Raw genomic sequence first — 20105 nt, 5'->3', positions numbered from 1 at the left:
AACAGTTCATTTGTTTTACTGAAAGTTGAGCTGGACATGATTGTGCTCACACAAGTTAACAAAACTGTCCACCACTGATCAATACTCCATGATACATCCAACAACCGCAGATTCATCAGAAAATGTTTTTTAAGGTGGCAGGACCCTGAGTTGTACCTGAAGTCAGAGGTACACAGAGTGAAAAGAAAGGGGGATAGAACTGTCCCATGGGGAGCACCTGTGCTGCAGGTCACACAGTTCTGCAGACGGACGTACTGGGGTCGGTCAGTGAGGTAGTCTAAAATCCGGGCAACCATGGGGGAGCGTGCTCTTTAATTTCTCCCCCAGCAGGACAGGCTGGATTGTGTTAACACCACTGTAGAAGTCAAAAAACATAATCCTTACAGTCCCCCTAGGCTTGTCCAGGTGGGTGTAGATGGGGTGTAGAAGGTGGATGAGGGCATCCTCCACCCCCAGCTGAGGCCGATAAGCAAACTGGAGGGTATCCAGAGATGGTTTCACCAGGGGACATTGGTAGTCCAGGACCAGTCTTTGCAACATTTTCATGATGTGGGAGGTTAGAGCCACTGGTCTGTAGTTGCTGGGGACACTGGCCACTTTCGGTACTGGCTATAAGGACCTGCAGCCTTTGTTGGGCAAAACCTGCATAGCTCTATCCTTACCTGTTCTGCTGAGATGGTCCTTGCTGCAGAGACAGGAATGGTGTCTGGCTGCTGGGCTTATATCCAGTGATGCTTTTCATGGCACTCCCTACTACTCTGGCATCCTTCCCCTTTTTGATCTTCACCAACTGCCGTCACTTGACCTCCCTCACTGCCTCTCTGTCACCCGACCTGAACTTTGCCTTCTTCTTATTCAGGATTATTTTAATGTCTTTGGTGACCCATTGCTTCTTATTTGGGAAACAGCAGGCAGTTTTTGTTGGTACACAGATGTCGACACAGAAGTTGAGGTTATTTGTAAGGTAGTTTGTCAGTCTATCAATGTCCTCACCATGTGTCTCAGAGTTTTTTCAAATCCGTGGCCTTAAAACATCCCTGCAGGGGATTTGTGCCCCCCTCAGACAATCCTTTCACTGTTTTGGTGTTGGGGGGCTGCCTTTGAAGCACAAGCTTGTACACAAGTAGTAGGTGGATCAGGTTGTGGACAGACCTGCCTTGGGGGGAAGGGCAGACGAGCTGTAGGCCTCTTTAACATTTTAGTACATCAGGTCTAGTGTCCTTCCCCCCCTGGCGTGTCAATCAACAAACTGTGTGAAGGTGGGGAGGGTCTCTTAGAGGGTTGCATGATTAAAGTCACCGGAGATCATAAAGACGGCGTCAGGATGTCAGGTCTGGCGTCTGGCTGCGACCGAGTGTGTGACGTCACATGCGTCATGTGCGGAGATGCATGTGTCAGGCATACTGTCCTGCAGCCATGTGACCGTGAAACTACGTGGTCCACCCTCTCCAAAGATATTTTCCCTCCTCACCGGTGCAGTCAACTTATCCACCTTGTTCTCCAGACACCTCACATTGCCCATAATGAAAGATGGGAGATGCGGTTTCAATGTTTTCACCCTTGCTCACCTGTTTTCTTTCCCACCCCTCCGTTTTTTAGCAGTTCTATGACCGCACGCTGTTTTCCTTCTGTTTTCCTTCTTATTTCATTTAGAATGTTTAAAGTCAGAAAGAAAGTTACATTTACGGTGCCGATCTGCAGCAGCCCAGTCAGCTGTTCCCAACTGTAAACAAATGAGCTCCAGCTTCATACATTTCTCGGTGAATCTTGTCTTCCTTTGTTTCAATCAATTATTCAATACTCAAATCTTCAGTGTTTTTGTTTTTTTCTGTAACTCGTGTGCGATTTTCGAACTACCAATCTAAATCTAGAAATTGGTATAAAGGATGCCAAATATTCAACTTTTAAAGGGCAGAGAAGACTGCAAATACTCAACATACAGTATATTAAAGCTTGTGGACTTTAAGCAAATAAGGCGGGTGGGGAGGGTGACAGACAAGAGTTTCCTATTAGAATTAAGGGAAGTAATTGGTTGAAGCAGGACGTTATACATCCAATCAAAGTAAATGCTCAGGAAATTTAGTGACCTTGCCACAGGTGTGGTCTAAAAGTAGTACTACAACACTGGACACTGTCTCTCTATCACATGACTGGAAGCTAGGAGGCCACCTACTGAACAATAACTTTGGGTTAATGACTCAAAATCCCAATGACTGGTGTAATAAAAGTCAAATTAGTCTTTTTCAATTCAAACATTATTGCTATTGCTACTCACTTTCATCATATTTGAGCTCTATGTTTGTAAAAATCTATGCAAACACATTTATTTTGTTCATGTGAATTTTGGCAGAACACCATGATATGGCTCTTCAGCTCCAACCTCCAACTTTTTTGCACTATGTTATTGCAAGGGAGCTTGTTGCCATGATTAGTTGCAAAAATCACATTTCGTCATTCCCCTAATTGCCTACACTAGGCTTCAAGAATAAACGAAGATCTTTTTTTTGTTCTTGAGTTTCCTACAAACACAGAAACACATTCAGTGTTGGCATGATTAAAAGCCTGATGCTCCACTTTACTGCTGGCAGAAACCAGCGTGACTGGGGTCATAACAAAAGTAGGCAGCCAGCGCTCATGACCCAGCTATCTCCCAGAGATAAAGAGAACGGCCTTGGTGACAGATGAAGCACCCACTCTACATTATCAACAGCTTTTATTTAGAGCATTTGGTTCCTGTCGATGAGCCCCATGAGCAAAATGGCTGTGACAGCAGCTGAGAACTAAGATAGCACACTTCGAGGTGAAAGCTTTCACAAATCCACTTAAGATATGTAAAAGAAAGCCATCACGTTGAGATTTATGCAACAATTATAACGGGATGAGAAGAAATATCATTCATTATTTACCATATCTGTGTCAGTCGGATTTAATGCAGATTACTTAAGAGACACTCTTTTCATTGTTTGATATAGAAACAATTACAGTAAAAAGAAAAAATGAAGAGCTAGGCTTCATTCCATTGAGACCTGGGAAGAAAATGTCAGAGCTATAAGGCAGGTTGGCTGACAGAGGTGTGGCTTTTTATCACAGTGGTATTAGCAGCAGATGGAGAATGGAACAACTGTTAATGCTCATACTGGGGCCCAGTCTAATAGAACCTGCCCACCACATGTACAGCTGCTTTTAAAACCAAGAAAACTTAGCATAAGATCTTGTACTTATCAGCTGATTGGACACGATGCAGATGCAAAACACCCGAGTTGCTGTCTACTGTGCCTTGGGGCAGATCTTCAGATGGAGCTTTGTAAACAGCTGTCATTGTGCCTTTTAGCTACTGACACTCAACCTTGGTCAACTCAATGCTGTCTGCAACACTAGAGATTCTGATGATTTGTTCCTGCTGCTAAGCCTCAATGACCTCATTTATAAAGGTTTTCCTCTTGACCTCTTGACTTCAATAGCTTGATCTTGATCAACTAATTCTACAGACTCCTGTGAAAAAACTGTAACTCAGAAGCAGCAGCTAAAGCTCACTGGACAACAGACTTTGCAATATAGTAGATGGACCCCCCTCCCCCCCTCTTTATTGTTCTCTGCCCTGTTGCTGTGGAATGACCGAGCTATGGTGTGGATTTTAACCTGGCTCAACTCAAACTGAAGTCTCAATATTCAGGCCAATAGATTCACTTTGTAAACCATCACCGAAGATATTCTGAAATAAATGTATCAACTACCACTACTGTCCAATCATTCAGAGATATTACTTGCTCAGTGTGGAAATGAAAAACTTATAGCTTTGAGTCTTGCATTTACAATTATTCATGGTTTCCAAAGGAGACTGTATTGTTCCATCCAAATAAAGCTAACCTGGACAATTCTCTGAGAGAACCCTCTGGTATTTGGTGCCCGTGGAAATAAGAACCTGCACAACATTCAGGAATTAATTATTTAGAGTTGTTTTCATTTATGATCTGTTGGTCAAATGACTTGATCTAATTATTTGTTTGCAGTGTTTTGATATATTGTTACCTCTGGGTCCAGTCTGAAAGTAGATTGGAAGCCAATCAAAGCAGATTACAACAACCTGACTGATGACTGTGGTTGTGTCTTTAAGGTATAGCCTGGTCTGCTGTCAGTGCAGAAATATGCAACTAGTTGGAAAGGTTAACTGATCTGTGGAGCATCCTAAACCTAACAAGAACATAATATAATTGTGAACATATATTATATGAAACATATTTAATTGTGAAAGTTAATATTGTATAAAAGCAGTAGTACTGCAGGAGCCTTTACTCTCAGTAAAAAAGTGACATTATTGTACCTTTAGGGGTCAGAGGCTATAATTTGTAGTAGTCCACATTTTTACCCTTCACAATGTGCAGGTTTTTGTGCCCTTGATGTTTCTTAAGAGCAGAGAGCAGCTGTTACAAGGCAAAGCAATCTCCCTCTGAAAGTATTAATAATTTCTTTGAATTGTGAATCTTTATTATTTGAGCTTTTTTTTGGCCTGATACGAGCCGTCACTATAAGAAATCTAAAAACGATTTTGGTCAGTAAGCTGGTGAACTTCGGAGGTAAAGCCAGAACTTGCAATCAGAGGACACATTTCAAAATATGCAGCAATTTGATTATTATTTCAATTTTCACTTCATCACAGCACAACTCACTTTATAGAAAGTGTCTATTCTATAACCTCTAAAATGAAAAAGTAATGGTCACACATTTCAGTTCCTTCAATTATTTCACCAACATTTAGACCCAACCTGTTTTTTTGTTTTTCCATGACAAAGCTTGCACCTGAGCTGAACTTTTTATTCAGTAACTTAGGGTTTTTTTTTGTTTTGTTTTTTTGTTTTGTAATGTGTTGGTATGTCTGTAATATACAAGTAATCTCCTCTTGTCTCAGAGGCCTGGTGGCTAAGTGGTGGAGCATTGGGTTGGGATGCAGAAGGCAAGTTCCCATCACCAGTCCTGAGCCTGGCCAAAATGAGAGGCTTTTGGCAGGAAAGGTATTCAGTGTAAAATCTCATGCTAAAGCAACGTGTGGAACGTGTTGCTACGGCGACCCCTAAAGGGACAAGCCAAAAGCCATTGAGCTTTCACCTTGTCTTGCTTTGCCCTCTTATGGACACAATGCAATAAAAATAAATATCCTACTATATATATATTTTTTTTGTCCTTTCGGCTTATCCCGTATATATAATAGAACTATTAAGCATATCATTTTTGACCAATATTGACAACTCCAGTGCTTTCTGAAATCTAAAAAGTTGAATCTTAGTGAATCAAATATGTGTTCTTCAAGTTGTGCTTTTAAAGTTCAAAACCATCCATCATCCCACAGACCCCTGGCCTGTAGCTGACAGACTGTAACCCACAACTGAAGTTATTATAAAATGCAAAGAAAGTGAGAAGCGCCAAAAATGTCCTGATCTATAGAGATTTTTTCTTTATTTCAAAAATCTTTTCTGCCCATTCACTCTAACAATTAATTTATTCAGAGACAAAAAAAGTTTCAATACACTGTGTGTTCTGACAAGATATTGATCAAAGCAAACATTACATTTTCACCAGATTGAGCTACAATAGCTCTTATGAGGTGTATGACCATCACTGGTTGTCCTTCCTTGGACACTATTGGTAGGCACTGACCACTGCATACTGCAAAACCCCACAATTTCTGCAGGCTTGGAACCTCCTGACCCAGTCATCTAGCCAGAAGAATTTTGTCATTGTCAGAGTTACTGAGATCATTTGCTCATTTTGCTGCTTCAAACACACCAACACTGTTCATTTGCTGCTTAATACGTCCAACCCACTGACAGATGCCAATGTAATAAAATAATTTGTGTAATTCACTTCACCTAGTAGTGGTTCTAATGTTTTGGCTGACCTGTCTATCTCTTTAATTAAAGTGTTAACTTAAGCATTTATCAATTCTGTTTCTGCTGAAGGATTCTTACATCTGTGTGAGATGATGAAGTCCCAGAAACAATTGGAGATCAATCCTCATAAAAAAGCAAGGACAGAAAGCACAGAGCTAAACAGCTAAGGAACTTTTTTACTTTGTAATCTACAGTACAAATCAAAGGTTTGCAACGGGGCTCTGACTAGTGTAGGACACACCACAAAGACTAGACCAACTGATGCTCCCTGACAGCCCATTGCTGGCTGGTGACCAATCAGCTTGATGTGCCCCAGCTCTTAAGACAAAGTTTGACCTTGTGCAAATGTAAATACAGACCAAAAAGAGTTTCATGTGTATGAATGTTATGGACCATTACTTTGATAGCTGCTGCATGAAAACCATTAAAATATTGTGCCCATCTCCCTTACATCTACCAACACTGATTCAATTGTCATTCCAAGGTAGTGAGAAATAGTCACAATGTGAATGCTCCTAATTAACACTGGTGCTGGAGGAAGCATTTGGCTGGTAAAACCAGAGCTGGATTAAATTGCAGCCAGCACAGCCAAGGACATACTGCATATGACTTTAGTGACTTTGACTCCTCTGTTTGCTTAATTTCGTAATCTAGAAATCGACCTACAGTATGCAAAGTTTTAAAGGTGACCTCAGTGTGAGAATTCTTTGGTAATTAGAAACTTTGCAGGTGCCAGCACGGCGCCGGGACAAGACAGTTCTAGATGGGTTAAGTTTGTCTTGATGACATGGAGCGAAGCCAAGAAAACTGCCTCTAAGAGCGATTGCAGTGTTTAACTGTCATCAAAAAAAAATAAAAATAAACAAACGCTACATCTGTCTGTCGCCATGCCCGACCTATTTGCAAACTCACATGAGACATTGCAGAACCAATGAATCTGTTGCTGAAGGAACTGATAAAAAGCCAGGCCAGATTTTCCCTTTGCGTTTCTAGGATACAGTTTTTTTTAGATTATAGGTCTATAACAGTTATGGTCTTGCTTAGAGGAGAACTATGGCTTAGAATTTCTACCAGTAATAGAGAAATAAAGTGAAACTAGGTTGCATATTTGCAATATTTAGGTTTTTAATGGCCTTTAACAAACACCATTTCCCATGAGCCTTAGGCATTTGCAGGCTAAATGTCACGACTCAGCGTGAGAGGCTTTCTACGAGAGACTTGATGGGTGACAGTGAGTTCAGACATGTCTGTAACAACAGCAGGAAAAAGAGAACTGAGCACTCTGGAGCTTTTTAAACACCATAGGATACAGCTACAAGACTGAAAGATTGCAAATGCTAAAAGGGTGATTGCATTAAATTGCTGATGCTCATACATATGAATTAATGACTTCAGCACCATATAATAAAAATGCAATCACCAAGTTATAGGCTGACATTTTAAAATGCTTGGTCAAACCTGAAGGTTAGGGAAGAGGAAAAATGACTTTGGCCCAAAATGTTACCAGTAAAGTTTCACCACAGTTTGCAGTCCAACATGTTGCTTTACTGTCCTTCCATACAGCAGCTGTTATAGTTGTGTGCACTTCCTATGTGAAACTGACATTGAAGTTATGCTCCCTTTTGGTTTTACCAAACAAAACAGGCTCAGTAGCTTAGATTTCTACTAAGATCATGTACTTTGATGTTTGAATAGAGAGCAAATGTAGCCAATAAAACCAATCAGAGCTACAGTATGAAAATAAAATCCAAGTTGCAATAGTCAGAACATTTAACCCACACTTGATGAATCATTATTGACCTTGGAAATCAATAGTAGACAGAAATGAAATCCCAAACCTTTCAAGTAAAAACAGTTGAAATCCTAGTGCTCTGAAAATCTCCAAAACACATTATGTTGGCAAAGAGCAGGATGTATTTCACCCAAGCAGCCACCTGACGTCTTGGAAATACAATGCGGGTGCTGGGACCCTTAACAAGCAGGCAAATCATAAGGAAACAACACCTTGGCTACAGCATTCCATCAATATATACTAGAGGTGTTTTTATCTGGTCACTTGATTTTGGTGCCAATCAAAGTATTTTTTTAAAAAAAGAATCTGTGTTTGCAAGTCCAAAGCCCATTTCACAGCAGTACAGCTTTCTGCTGCATAGAAAAATAAAAATGAGAGTGTGACTGGGAAAATGTACGTAACAACTGGAGAGTGACTGAGTTTACGCTAATCAACATTAAATCCGTAAGTAATTTGTTGGTTAAACTGTAGCCGCTGTTTGTTTAAAGCCAAACAAATATTGTCTGGGGGACATACTTCTATGTAACACAACTGTACAACTGCAAGAGAGCCAAGTTTCCATAGTTCTAGAAAATCCAGGAGAAGGATGCATCAACTCTAGAGGATCCGGTCATATCAGTTGTAGAATCAGTTTTTGTTTTTTAATAAATATTAATAATATCCTCAACAATTTAAGCTTGTAAGCAATTTGAACCAGGGTCTGTGATATTTACGTCATATTTGTTTATGCCGTACAGCTGTTGTGTTAATGTGAAATAAACATTGTTAATCAACATTTAATGTAGAATGGCTCAATACAAGTACTGAATCAGAATAGCTCATATTAAAATAAGATCCGTTCAGTATCAGGACCAGGCTCAGGACACCACTAATATATAAAATATTTAGCTCCTGTTTGAATTGTTATTCTCTGTACATACCCTGAGATTTCTGTTACTAATTCAATCAGGCAGATATTTCCAACCTTCAACATCTTATTGGTTGGCTATTTGATATCCCAAACAACACAATGTGATTTTAGGTGAACAGATGGAAACTTTTGTTTTGCATTTACTGTACAAATGCAGACTGCTTTGAAACATGTCTAAGAGAAACTGCTCTGTTCACGGAAAGAAAAGAGATTCTGTGGAAATAATGATGTGAAAACTGTTTTTGTCTCCTTGCCGTGTAACAACATGGACAGCCATGAATGGACCAGATTGTGTGAAGCATATTCCATGACCACCCTATCTGTCAGGGCCTGGGAGTGTGACTGGCATTTTGATTGCTTTTTTTTTTTTTTCTCAGGGGACTGACAGGCATCTTAAAACTGGATCACACTCAGTGGATGATGAGGCACACCCAATCCAGCAGGGCCTAGTCTTAAGGGAAAACAAAATCTGCCATTTTATAGTCAGTTACTTCCCTCAGTTATGTATCTAATTGTTAAAACCGTACAAATAATTTTCTTATACAACTTTTTAGTAGATTTGCCAAAATTAAACTTGCAGGCAAATCAAAAAGTATGAACGATTAGTCGGCACTTATCATTGTCCAAATGCTCGTAGCAGCAATCATTGATGCAAAATATTTCTGAAAGAGAAATGTTAATCAGTGTTATTCCACTATTTGTTGTTTTGCTATAGTTAAATTCAAGATGCTATTGGAAGACTGTTTGCTTAATCTGCCCTCACCACTGTCAAATAAAATTTAGCAGCTATAGCTCTGCATGGCAGGCCTGTTAGTGGCAGTAGGTGTTATAGTATCAAGAGTTTGGAGGATGGTTCTTTTGTGAAATTAAACAAATGTCAAAAAATGAAAGCATGTTGCATGTATAGAAAGCCAAAGTGAAATTAGAACTTCTGGGTTTGATTATAGAAGTAAACCTCTAGTCGGGTTTCTATCCAACTCCGCTGATTATATTTAAACAAGAGATGTCAGAGATGGCCTGTATGACCTCTGAACCCACTGAGACAGAAGGACCAGGTGGACTAATCACAGCTGCATCATGTGTGGTCATATTTCTGTGAATGTGCATTTAAGACCACAACATAGAGTACATCACTACGCAGTACCTACGCAGTACCTACACAGTAGCTACACAGTACCTACACAGTAACTACACAGTACCTACAAAGTAACTACACAGTAACTACACAGTAACTACACAGTAACTACACAGTACCTACACAGTAACTACACAGTAACTACACAGTACCTACACAGTAACTACACAGTAAGTACACAGTAACTACACAGTAACTACACAGTGCCTATGGCAACAACTTTCTGTTGAAACACAGATCAAGGTAAGCAGCACCCTGTACTGTGCCTCTTCTAGCTTTGGTCCGTGTCTTTTAGCTCGATCATGTACAGAGCTGTCAAAATCATGTTAGGGATCTTTTAGTGGGATTCAATAGACCTTTTTCACAAAAAACGGAAGTACATAGCCCCTTCTTGTTTGCTCTGGTGCTCTCCCCCAGTAACTCCCTGCCTACAATTAATCCAAAATGCGGCACTGGAGTCCATCGGCTTCCTATATATACTACAATAGAATTTAGAACCCTGCTCCTTACATATAAAGCTCTAAACAGTCAGGCTCCATCATATCTAAAAGACCTCATAGTATCAAATCATCCCAATAGACCACTTCGATGTCAGAATGTAGGCCTACTTGTGGTTCTCAGAATTTCCAAATGTAGAATGGGAAGCAGAGCCTTTAGCTATATGACCATTCATGGCCTTTGCCTTGCCACTCCTCAGTAAAAGGCACATGACAGGCCTCCGAAAGGATTCTCAGACCATGAGAAACAAAATTTTCTGGTCTGATGAAACAAAGATTGAACTCTTTGGCCTGACTGCCAAGTGTCATGTCTGGAGGAAACCAGGGAAGCGTGGTGGTGGCAGCATCATGCTGTGGGGATCTTTTTCAGCTGTAGGAACTGGGAGACTAGTCAGGATCAAGGGGTTTTCATCCTTGATGATCCTTGATGAAAACCTGTTCCAGAATGCTCTGGAACTCAGACATCTTTCAACAGGACAATGACCCTAAGCACACAGCCAAGATAACAAAGAGGTGGCTACAGGACAACTCTGTGAATGTCCCTGAGTGGCCCAGCCAGAGCCCAGACTTGAACGCTATGGAACTTCTCTGGAGAGATCTGAAAACGGCTGTGCACTGACGCTCCCCATCCAACCTGATGAAGGTTGAGAGATACTGTAAAGAAGAATGGGAGAAACTGCCCAAACATAGGTGTGACAAGCTTCTAGCATCATATTTAAAAATACTTAAGGGTGTAATTGGTGCTAAAGGTGCTTCAACAAAGTATTAACCAAAGGCAGAAAATACTTATTAATACTTATACTTATTTTAATTGTTTAATTTAATTTATTGTATTTTTTTTATATACATTTGCAGGCATTTCAAACAACCTTCTTAAACATTGTCATTATGGGGTATTGTTTGAAGAATTTAAAGGAAAATAATGAATTTGATTCCATTGTTGCTTAGGGCTTGTTCAAGGGGGAATTGTTGGTTTTTTTCTATACAGCTTTATAGTCTTGACTTTTTTCTGTAAAGTGCCTTGAGATCACTGTTTGTTAATTGTCGCTATATATATAAAGTTGAACTGAAGTTGAATTGAATTAAGTTTAGAACAAGTTAACTTTTTTATTTATTTTTTGACAGTTCTTTTGTGAAGAGATGAGAGGGGGGTCATGGGAGGGGGGTTATGCAGTAAAAGCGCTGTGTTCTGTGCTCCACCAGAAATAGTAGCCATCTTAACTTAATTAGCTACCAAGGACCAATAAATTTAATCAAAATTGATGTTCAAAGGAGATAATGAGAAGTCTGCTGCTGGATCCTGGATCCATTGTTTCAACAATCATCATTTCTTATTATTGAAGGCTGATGTGCAGTACTATTGGTAAGTCTATTTGCTAATTAAATATATATTATATATATATATATATATATATATATTCCTTTAATTTTATTAACAAACATACCAACACCATGAGCGCACATTTTCAAAATCAAGATTAGCGTGATCTTGTTTCAAATGTGTATCAAAGCGTCTACAGCAGGGATACTGTGTGTCACGGATGGTAATCTGAGCTCTGTCCACCACTCTGATTTATTCTGACGCTAACCTTTGAAAAGACACTTCAAGCCTGACCTACACAAGTCCAGGGACAGGGAGCATAGCGAAGCAGCTACCCAACAAATAAATTATCCTCCTTTAACTGACTGCCCACTCTATCACGCTCTGACACACTGTTCAGGATATTTGACCAGCTGCACATCATTTATATGTCACTGTAAGAAGGGGGTACAGGAGGTGGACTCCAATGTATAAATTCACCTTCCCCACAACTACCTACTACTGTTTTAGTCTTAAGATATAAAATAGATACGTCAACTTCCATCTCAGTGCAAACTTGCTGGTGAATATGTGGAAATAAGCAGAAATTCACACCTCAAGTGAACGCAGCATAAAGTTGTGTGGTATGTTTCAAATATCCAGTGGACTAAGTTGCCCCCACAGGAGGCCAAACGAATGGAGTGTACACAATAAAGTCATGTTGCTTTAACCAAAGCCTGCATTATTATTATTTGCTGTTGATGGGGGGGTTTAAATATATTAGATGCCCTTCAGGTTTTTTTTTTTGTCCTCACCCCTCAAACAGCCTGAGTCCACCACTTCAAATTAACAGTAACATTACACCACTGTACTAAAAGCACGTGTTCATTTTATCCCACATGTAACAAGATGTAGATCTGTCAGCAGAACTGTCCCTTGGGTAAATATTGAAAACCCCTTCCTGCTAACAACAGGCTTTATCAACCCTTCTCCTTTCATGACTGATTTCTTTCAGGTATCTCTTAAAAATTTTCATCAAACGACCTGATTATATGTGACTTTTCTGATCTTAATGCAGATAAGTTTTATCAAAGCCTTCACTGATCTGGACTCATCAAACATCACTGGCAGCAGTGCACGGACATTCTCTTCTACCAGTGTGTTCACACTACCACCTTGTTGTCGAAAGCTCAGTTTTAGGCAAATACTGTCAAATTTGACAGCCAGGGGAGAGTTAATATGGAGCATCTCTATTTCACCAGAAAGTGAAGCGGATAGCGAGTTTAACTACACGACATAAAGTACTTTTACTGTATAAAAATCAGGAACAGATAGCTGTGGTCTTGGTTTTTTTCTGATTCACTACGTGGGTTTAACAAGTTAAGTTAAATCAAATATGTCAGTAAACACCCAGCCAGTCAGAGTATAACATGTAATTTAACATGCTCAACACAACATAGCCCCAAAACAACAGCTTTGCCAAAGCCCAGCAATTTATGGTCAGTTGCATGAATTTAGCATAAAGGTTTTTGAGTGTGGCTCACCCGTATATTCAATCACTGAGCATCAAACGCAGGAACACTATCCTGGGCTGTTGTGCGTGATTCCTGACACCTTACTTCCTTAAGTCAATACACACAGGAAAAGATTCAAGTGTGAACTAGACCCAGATAGCAATTATTTTGTTTGTGAACTTACTGTGCCTGCTGATTATTCTCTAAATCATTAATTTGCTCGGTCTATTAATCGTGACTGTTACTGTAAGTTACAAGGAGACGCAAAACACCAGCCAAAATAAAATAGATTTAAATCGATTGTCATTAACTTTCTGTCAATTATATTGTCTATAAATTGTTGCCGCTTAATTATAAACCAATAAATTACATTAGAATACACTTTGGTGCGAAAGCAACAATTCCATTTTCATTTAAGCTTTTCATCTTCTGCAAGTTAACCACAAAAACCAGCTCATGAACAAAATCAGGCCGTTTGTGTCAAATGGTACAGAGTTGCCAGATCCTGCATGCTTGGCAAGTCCTATCCTGAGACTGTGTGTCATCAGCAATGATAAACTTAGTTATCAGCTAAGCTGCAAACAGCCACCTGTCTGTAGCTTAGCAGTGTCTCTCTCTGGAGGAAAGCAGTTTATCTGAACTGAGAGCACCCTGTCGCCCCGATAGATAACTTCTCATCAGCTTATCCTCCTGCATATGCTAGAGAGGATACGGGATTTGGGATCATTTTGGGGCAGAAAGTGGCATCAGGTGCTGATGCCAGCCGGCCAGTCCACTGCATAACCAGTTCCATCTTATTATCATGGATCAGAGTGCAAATGGCCTAACTATAAATCAAAGATGACACACAGTGATTATACACGCACATTATCTCTAATATCTGAAGAGCTGAATCCTTTTATCATCTACATGCTCTATTTAAAGAGTACTTTAATTAATACAGTATGTGTGTCCCATGTCAGCGGAGAAGTTTTTGCACAGACTTTACAAAAACTTAAAAATGTGATGATTTTCTGGGATGTTGTGGAGTTATAAGAAGCATCTTTTCTGTGATTTTGAAGGGGATTTATGGACCCGAATGGAGCAATATGCACCTGACGTAAGTCAAAAAACACAATAGGTGGGTTATCGAAATAGTTTGAAATCAAGTTATAAATTTGATTCTAAAAATAGCTTTCCATAAAACCACTAGGTTTGAATTGAAACTGTAAAATTAAAGATATAGACACAGGCAGTTTTTATTGCAGAATTATTGTTAGATCATATCATACTGGTACAGATATTGCTCTTATTGTGCCACATATCATATCAAAGTCCTCCTGGGCGTCTAACTGGGGATCTACTACTCCCTCACACTGTGCAAATCTCTTAAAAACCCATTTCATATGCACCATGTATTAGCCCACCTTACACGTTGTCATTATGGGGTATTGTTTGAAGAATTTAGAGGAAAATAATGAATTAGATCCATTTTGAAATAAGGCTGTAACATAACAAAATGTGGAAAAAGTGAAGCACACAGAATACTTTCTGCATGCACCGTAAGTCTGGGCTTAAAACCTTCCTCTTTAATAAAACTTATAGTTAGTTATAGTTATGCTGCTATAGGCTCAGACTGCTGGGTGACCCACCCCCCGATACACTGAGCTCCTTTCCTCCTCTTGACCCTCTCCCCTCTCTTCTCCTCCTCTCACCCCACAATTGTCACCACTGTATGACATTAACTCTGTGTCTTTTCTCCCGTAGTTGTCTTTCTCCATCTCTGTCTCCCTCTCTCTGTCCCTCTCTGCAGGTGTCCCCGAGCTTTGAAGCTGTGTGTTTTCAAGTGTGCAGCTACTGGTCCTACCAACCTGCCCAGTGTTTTGTTGTTTTTTCTTGCTCTTTTTCTTTTCTCTTTTCATAGTTTTTTTGTGAAGAGATGACAACATGGGAGGGGGGTCATGCAGTAAACGCGAGGATACTGCAGATACTGTCCATGTCATATGTTGTAACCATTCAGCCACCAGTGTGCTCCACCAGAAATAGTAGCCATCTAAACTTAATTAGCTACCAAGGACCAATAGAATTAATCAAAATTGATGTTCAAAGGACATAATGAGAAGTCTGCTGCTGGATCCATTGTTTCAACAATTATTATTTCTTATTATTGAAAGCTGATATGATATTGAAAGTATTTCATATGGATCATGAAGGGATGTATTAACCCAACTATCCCATTCAAACAGAAATGACCTGCTGTAATATTGACACCACATGTTCAGATGGAAGCTAGAACAATATTCTTTATGCTTCACTATGCCACCAGTTTATATAAAATACGCAGCCATGCTAATTTGAGTCCATTTAAATCTTGAGGTTTCGAGAAAAATACACAGGAATCCAAGTTTTGTACTTTTGCAAGGGGATATTAGTATTTGACACAAGCAGTGAACATTACCTTCAAGAAGTACATGTCACAGGAACTCACTGAACTACACTGTTTGAAAGACACTACAAAGATCTGATCACTGACAGATACAATCATATCAAGTTCGTTCTCCATCAAAGACCCACCTGTGCAGTTAAACCTTTTAAAGGCAGGAGGTCAGAGAGAGTTTATTAACATATCCAGACTGCCAGTGCTGCCTGTTCTCTCCTCTGGGAGAGCTGTGAGGTAACTGGCAGTAAAACAGTAGCAAGGACTTGCTCTCTGGGTGAGCGATGGTAATGACTGCTGGGAGAGAACCTTCACCGTGGGAAGAATGTTTGACTCCCTGCTCCAGACAGACACTAGGCTCACTATTTATGCTCCATGTCCAGATACCTGGGGACCAGTGAGTGTCTCCACTGCTCCCATACGTTCATGACATATGGCCTGGCTTGGTATTTGGTACAAGATAGAGAAAGAGTTCACTGTTCCGAGAGGACAATGTTGTATAGCCTGAAGCTATAAGAAAGACAACATTTTAAATCACATACTGTCTTAGAGCAAAAGTAATATACTACGATGATGTATGAATGGCTAAAGATGTATATAAAATCAGGTAGAGTGGAACATTAGCATTAAAGCTGTACCAAGCAATAGCTTTATACCAAAACAATGATTCAAGACCTACTCTCCACTACCTGCCAAAGCACCAAATACAGACTAATAAAGTCAGTGAGCAGCTGGTGTGGAACGCACCACCACAGATCTGATCCGAGTTCTTATACTACTGCATACAAGCCTTTCCACAGGCTTTAGGTGCTCTGTCCTCCGTTAGCTGACAATCCAGTTAGGCCTTGGAGACACCGGCTGTTAAACTATGCATTCGCATGCACATCATGGTGACCCTGAGTGTCCTGATTTAAATCGGAGCGTTGGTTTTGCACGTAGTCAGAAATTAGTGCTACGTGTATGTGAGATGAAATCTAACAAGAAAATCTTCAACTGAGCTTGTCCACAACCACCCCAATCTCCATCTGCTATTTATCCATCTGTTATTGCAACATTGTTCTGCCATGAGCTCATCATTAACTTTTTCAAGGGTGGCCATGGCTTCTGTTTATGATGTGGGAAGTTCACAAAGATGAAATTGTCAGTCAGGGTTTATTTAGCCACTTTGTGGCCAAACTTTTCAATCCTCCAGACACACAAAGTTTGCAAGGAAGTGTGTAAATAGTGACACCAATGACATATTTTGACTTACCTCCACTGGGTTTGATGACTAAAACATGGTGATCTTTCCCCTCCTCCTCATTCTCTGTGACCGCCTCCAGCTTCTTCACTGCCTCCACCTCATCTTGGTCTTCACTGTCAAAATTAAACAGGCTCTGACCTGATTTTAAAGTGGGTTCACTCTCATCCAGCTTAACCTGGACAGGCAGCTGGGTGGTGGTGGTTGTGGTAAAATGGCCCCTGGGGGTTGGGTAGTATTCAGACCCCCTGGAGGTGCTGGGCTCAGTCGTGGTCTTTTCATAGTTGCTGGTTGTATCACTGCTCTCTGGTGCCTTGTCACTTCTCTCCTGTTGTGTTGTCTCTGCCTCATAGGGCTCATTCTTTCCTTCAGGCTCAGTCACACTCTGAAAATTTACTATTTCTTCCAGCTCTTGATTCTCCATGTCCTTTGCATCTACCTGTTCCTCACTGTCCAACGTGAGTGTGGGCAGTAATTCTTTTTGACCATTTGAATTCATCCTCTCAGATTGACTCTGGTGATTGGTCTGACTCTCTGCATCTCTGACTTGATGACTAACATTAATCTGACTGTTCCAGCCTCTGGGTATGACACTATCTGACGTATTTTGGTGATGTTCTTTGGTCACAGAGTCGTGTACTTCGCTCTCTAACGTCATATGTGAATCATTTTTGTGTTCTTTAGGTCCTAAACCTTGTTTTAATAAAAACATGACACCACCCAAAATCCCATGTGCATCTAAAGGATTCTCTGTTTCCATCTGTGGACTCTGCTCACCAAATGAGACACTTTGCACACTTGTCAAACCCTGTGAGTGCTGCGGAAAAGTAGAAGTGTCTTTGTGCGTATGTGGCCTGACAGTACTCTGTTCCTCTCTCAGGGGATTTTCTGTCTTTTCCTTTATGTCTGCAGCATGGTCATGAACTCCATATCGCTCTACCAGCTCCAGTTTGTTTCTTCTGTCAAAGAGAGAGATTCTGTCAGATCTGTCAGCGCCAGTGGACAAAGATATGACCTTGTTGGAGGAGGAGGACTGTGTGGGGAAGATCAGAGATTGAGGGTAGGTCTCTGCAAAGTCTGTAGGACTATAATCATAGTCTTCTTGCTCGTCTTTATCCATATGCAACGGTTTGAAGAGGGGAACATTCTCACTTGGAGAAAGGTGATGCATAGTGGGGAATTGATCTGCATAGCGTTGTTGGTCAAACGTGTAGGGGTAACTGTCATGTCTGTGGACTTTGTCCTCCTCTTTGGTTGCAGCTAACACGGGATTGTGGAATTTCTTTGGATCACAGTTAGGTACAGGGTAGCACATCAGCTTCCCCCCTTCGTTGGGGCAATGGCAAACCCTGCATGGCTCAATATGGAAGGAGTGTCCAGCATCGTATTTTTGTCCATCTTGGACACATCCAATGCGTTCACATTGCATGCAACCGTCCGCAGGCTCAGAAACCTCGATGCAGTTTGGCGGAATGTCGGGGCAGCTGATGAAGTGACAGCTGATTCGGCCACCTCCAGCAGGACAGGAGCACTCTGTGCTGCCATAGTCCACAAAGTAAGAGTTTCCCTCTGGCACTTTGCCATTCTTGAATCCAGCATTGATGCAGTCATAGTATTGGTACCCCTCACATGTGCACCCTTTTTGTAAGCATGAGGCACAACAGGCGCCGCTCTCTAGCGCTTCTTCGATACAGTTGTCCAACAGGGGACAGTCCACACCAGTGCAGTCACGTTGGCACAAGCAGGCGGTCAGGTAGAGAAAAAGCAAGGTACACCTCACTAGCGCTACTTCAGCTCTTATGAGACAGGCCATGGCAGTATGTGTAGATAAAACTATCAAAGGAGATCAATTATCATCCAAGGCCTTTAGTTAATCTTCAAGGATTCTGGCACATTCTGTCCATATGACTCATGTCGACTCTGCAGGAGACAGGAGAGCAAAGAAGACAGACAAAAGCTTATTTCCCAGAATCAAAGCAGGCAAACATCTGGCTTTATGGCTGAGCTCACAAGAGTTTAATTTTTACACCCTCATAGATGTTCTAAGATTAAGGCTTTATACTTCTCATTAACATCAGCTGCAGCGCAGTGTTTGGAATCAATACGCAGGCTGTCGTGATGAAACATGGAACCTGCCCAAGTTCTACATTTCTACCATGTCCATGATTATCTCCAGAAGAAATGCCAAACCAATCTAGTGTTGCAATCAGGACTCAAATCTGAATACTGAATATAGAGACTCCATAATGCTTTAGCAGTTGAAATTGATTACTTTATGCTAAGTACATTCTCAGAGGTAATTAGAGGAGCAGAGACCAAAGTGCATGGCCTCCCTCAGCTAATGATTCTTGCTGTAAATGATGTGTTTAATAAAAGCTGTAGTTTCACACTCAGTGTGACTGCATCCACACAGCGCACACATTTCAGAGGCAGCTCATTAGTCCATTTCAACCTTTAGGGAGAAGAAATTAAAAAAAAGATTGTTCATCAATTACATAATTCAATTTGTCAGCAATTTTGTAAAATAGAATCATTCAAAGAATCAAAGCCTCAACATTGGAGAGGAATCCCTTGTTTCAATTATGTTCTGTTGTATTAAAACTATTTATCCAAACGCTACGCTCTTGGCCAAATGTCGACAGATCTGATATATCATCAGTGAGACTAGGTATATTAGCAATGCACCGATCACCTCTGCATCTAAACAAAGACGCTTACAACAGTTTTTTTTTAATGAAATATCTGACGTTTGACACACAAACTGGCCAGTTTGCGGTGAACATTGCTGACAGGTCAGCAAATTTGCTCTAAATCAGCACAGTTTTCCTCATCATCTGTTGATCACATTGTCATCTGAGTCATTTGAACAGTAAAGACCAGAAAACGAGTTTAACAGGGTGGGAAAAGTTAACACGTTTTACTCATCAGTGTATTATGTTAACAGCTGCTTGTGTTGTGTTTCGCATGACTTCTGTAATATAAAGCATAAACAAAACACACAGAAAATGCTGTTATTCGCCAAAAGCAAAAACTCTTGTAAAGTCTTCCTAACCTGTATAAATAAAGTTTTATTTTGTGTTTTTCCGAAACAACCCATTCCAAGTCTGTTTTTCACATTAACACAACTGACTCCCTGACAGCGCTGATGTGATAAAGTGCATCACTTCCTTACTAAACATAATAAGAGTTGGCAATGCAAAGCAAGGCCCCTCCAGCAGTGTTTCCCAGAGCGGTGAGGGATGGGGGATTCCTCTCTTTCTCTGGTCTGCACAAACACTCAGCTGATCTCCGAACAGTCACCCATGTCATGAGGCACGAGACACTGACATACAGAAGATGTGTATTCTATATCTAAGAAAGAAAAAAAAAAACATGCATCTTTGCTACAGAAAACACTGCAGGGAGATGGATGAAGG

The 20105-nt window shown here is 40.5% G+C and overlaps 1 protein-coding gene across 3 annotated transcripts in view; it reads right to left on the bottom strand.

Moving 5' to 3' along the window:
* fbln2 (fibulin 2) overlaps window positions 1–20105 on the bottom strand; it is a 73573-nt gene that overhangs the window by 46197 nt on the left and 7271 nt on the right. For all 3 annotated transcript variants that reach the window (XM_067505231.1, XM_067505232.1, XM_067505230.1), the window contains exon 2: window positions 16702–18609. In XM_067505231.1, the coding sequence (XP_067361332.1) occupies window positions 16702–18502 (1801 nt within the window). In that variant the 5' untranslated portion in view covers window positions 18503–18609. The remainder of the gene's footprint in view (window positions 1–16701; window positions 18610–20105) is intronic.

This window comes from Channa argus, chromosome 5 (assembly GCF_033026475.1).
Source record: "Channa argus isolate prfri chromosome 5, Channa argus male v1.0, whole genome shotgun sequence".
Taxonomy (NCBI): domain Eukaryota; kingdom Metazoa; phylum Chordata; class Actinopteri; order Anabantiformes; family Channidae; genus Channa; species Channa argus.
The sequence above is the reverse complement of the archived record's forward strand: the minus strand, read 5'-3'. Positions and strand labels throughout refer to the sequence as shown.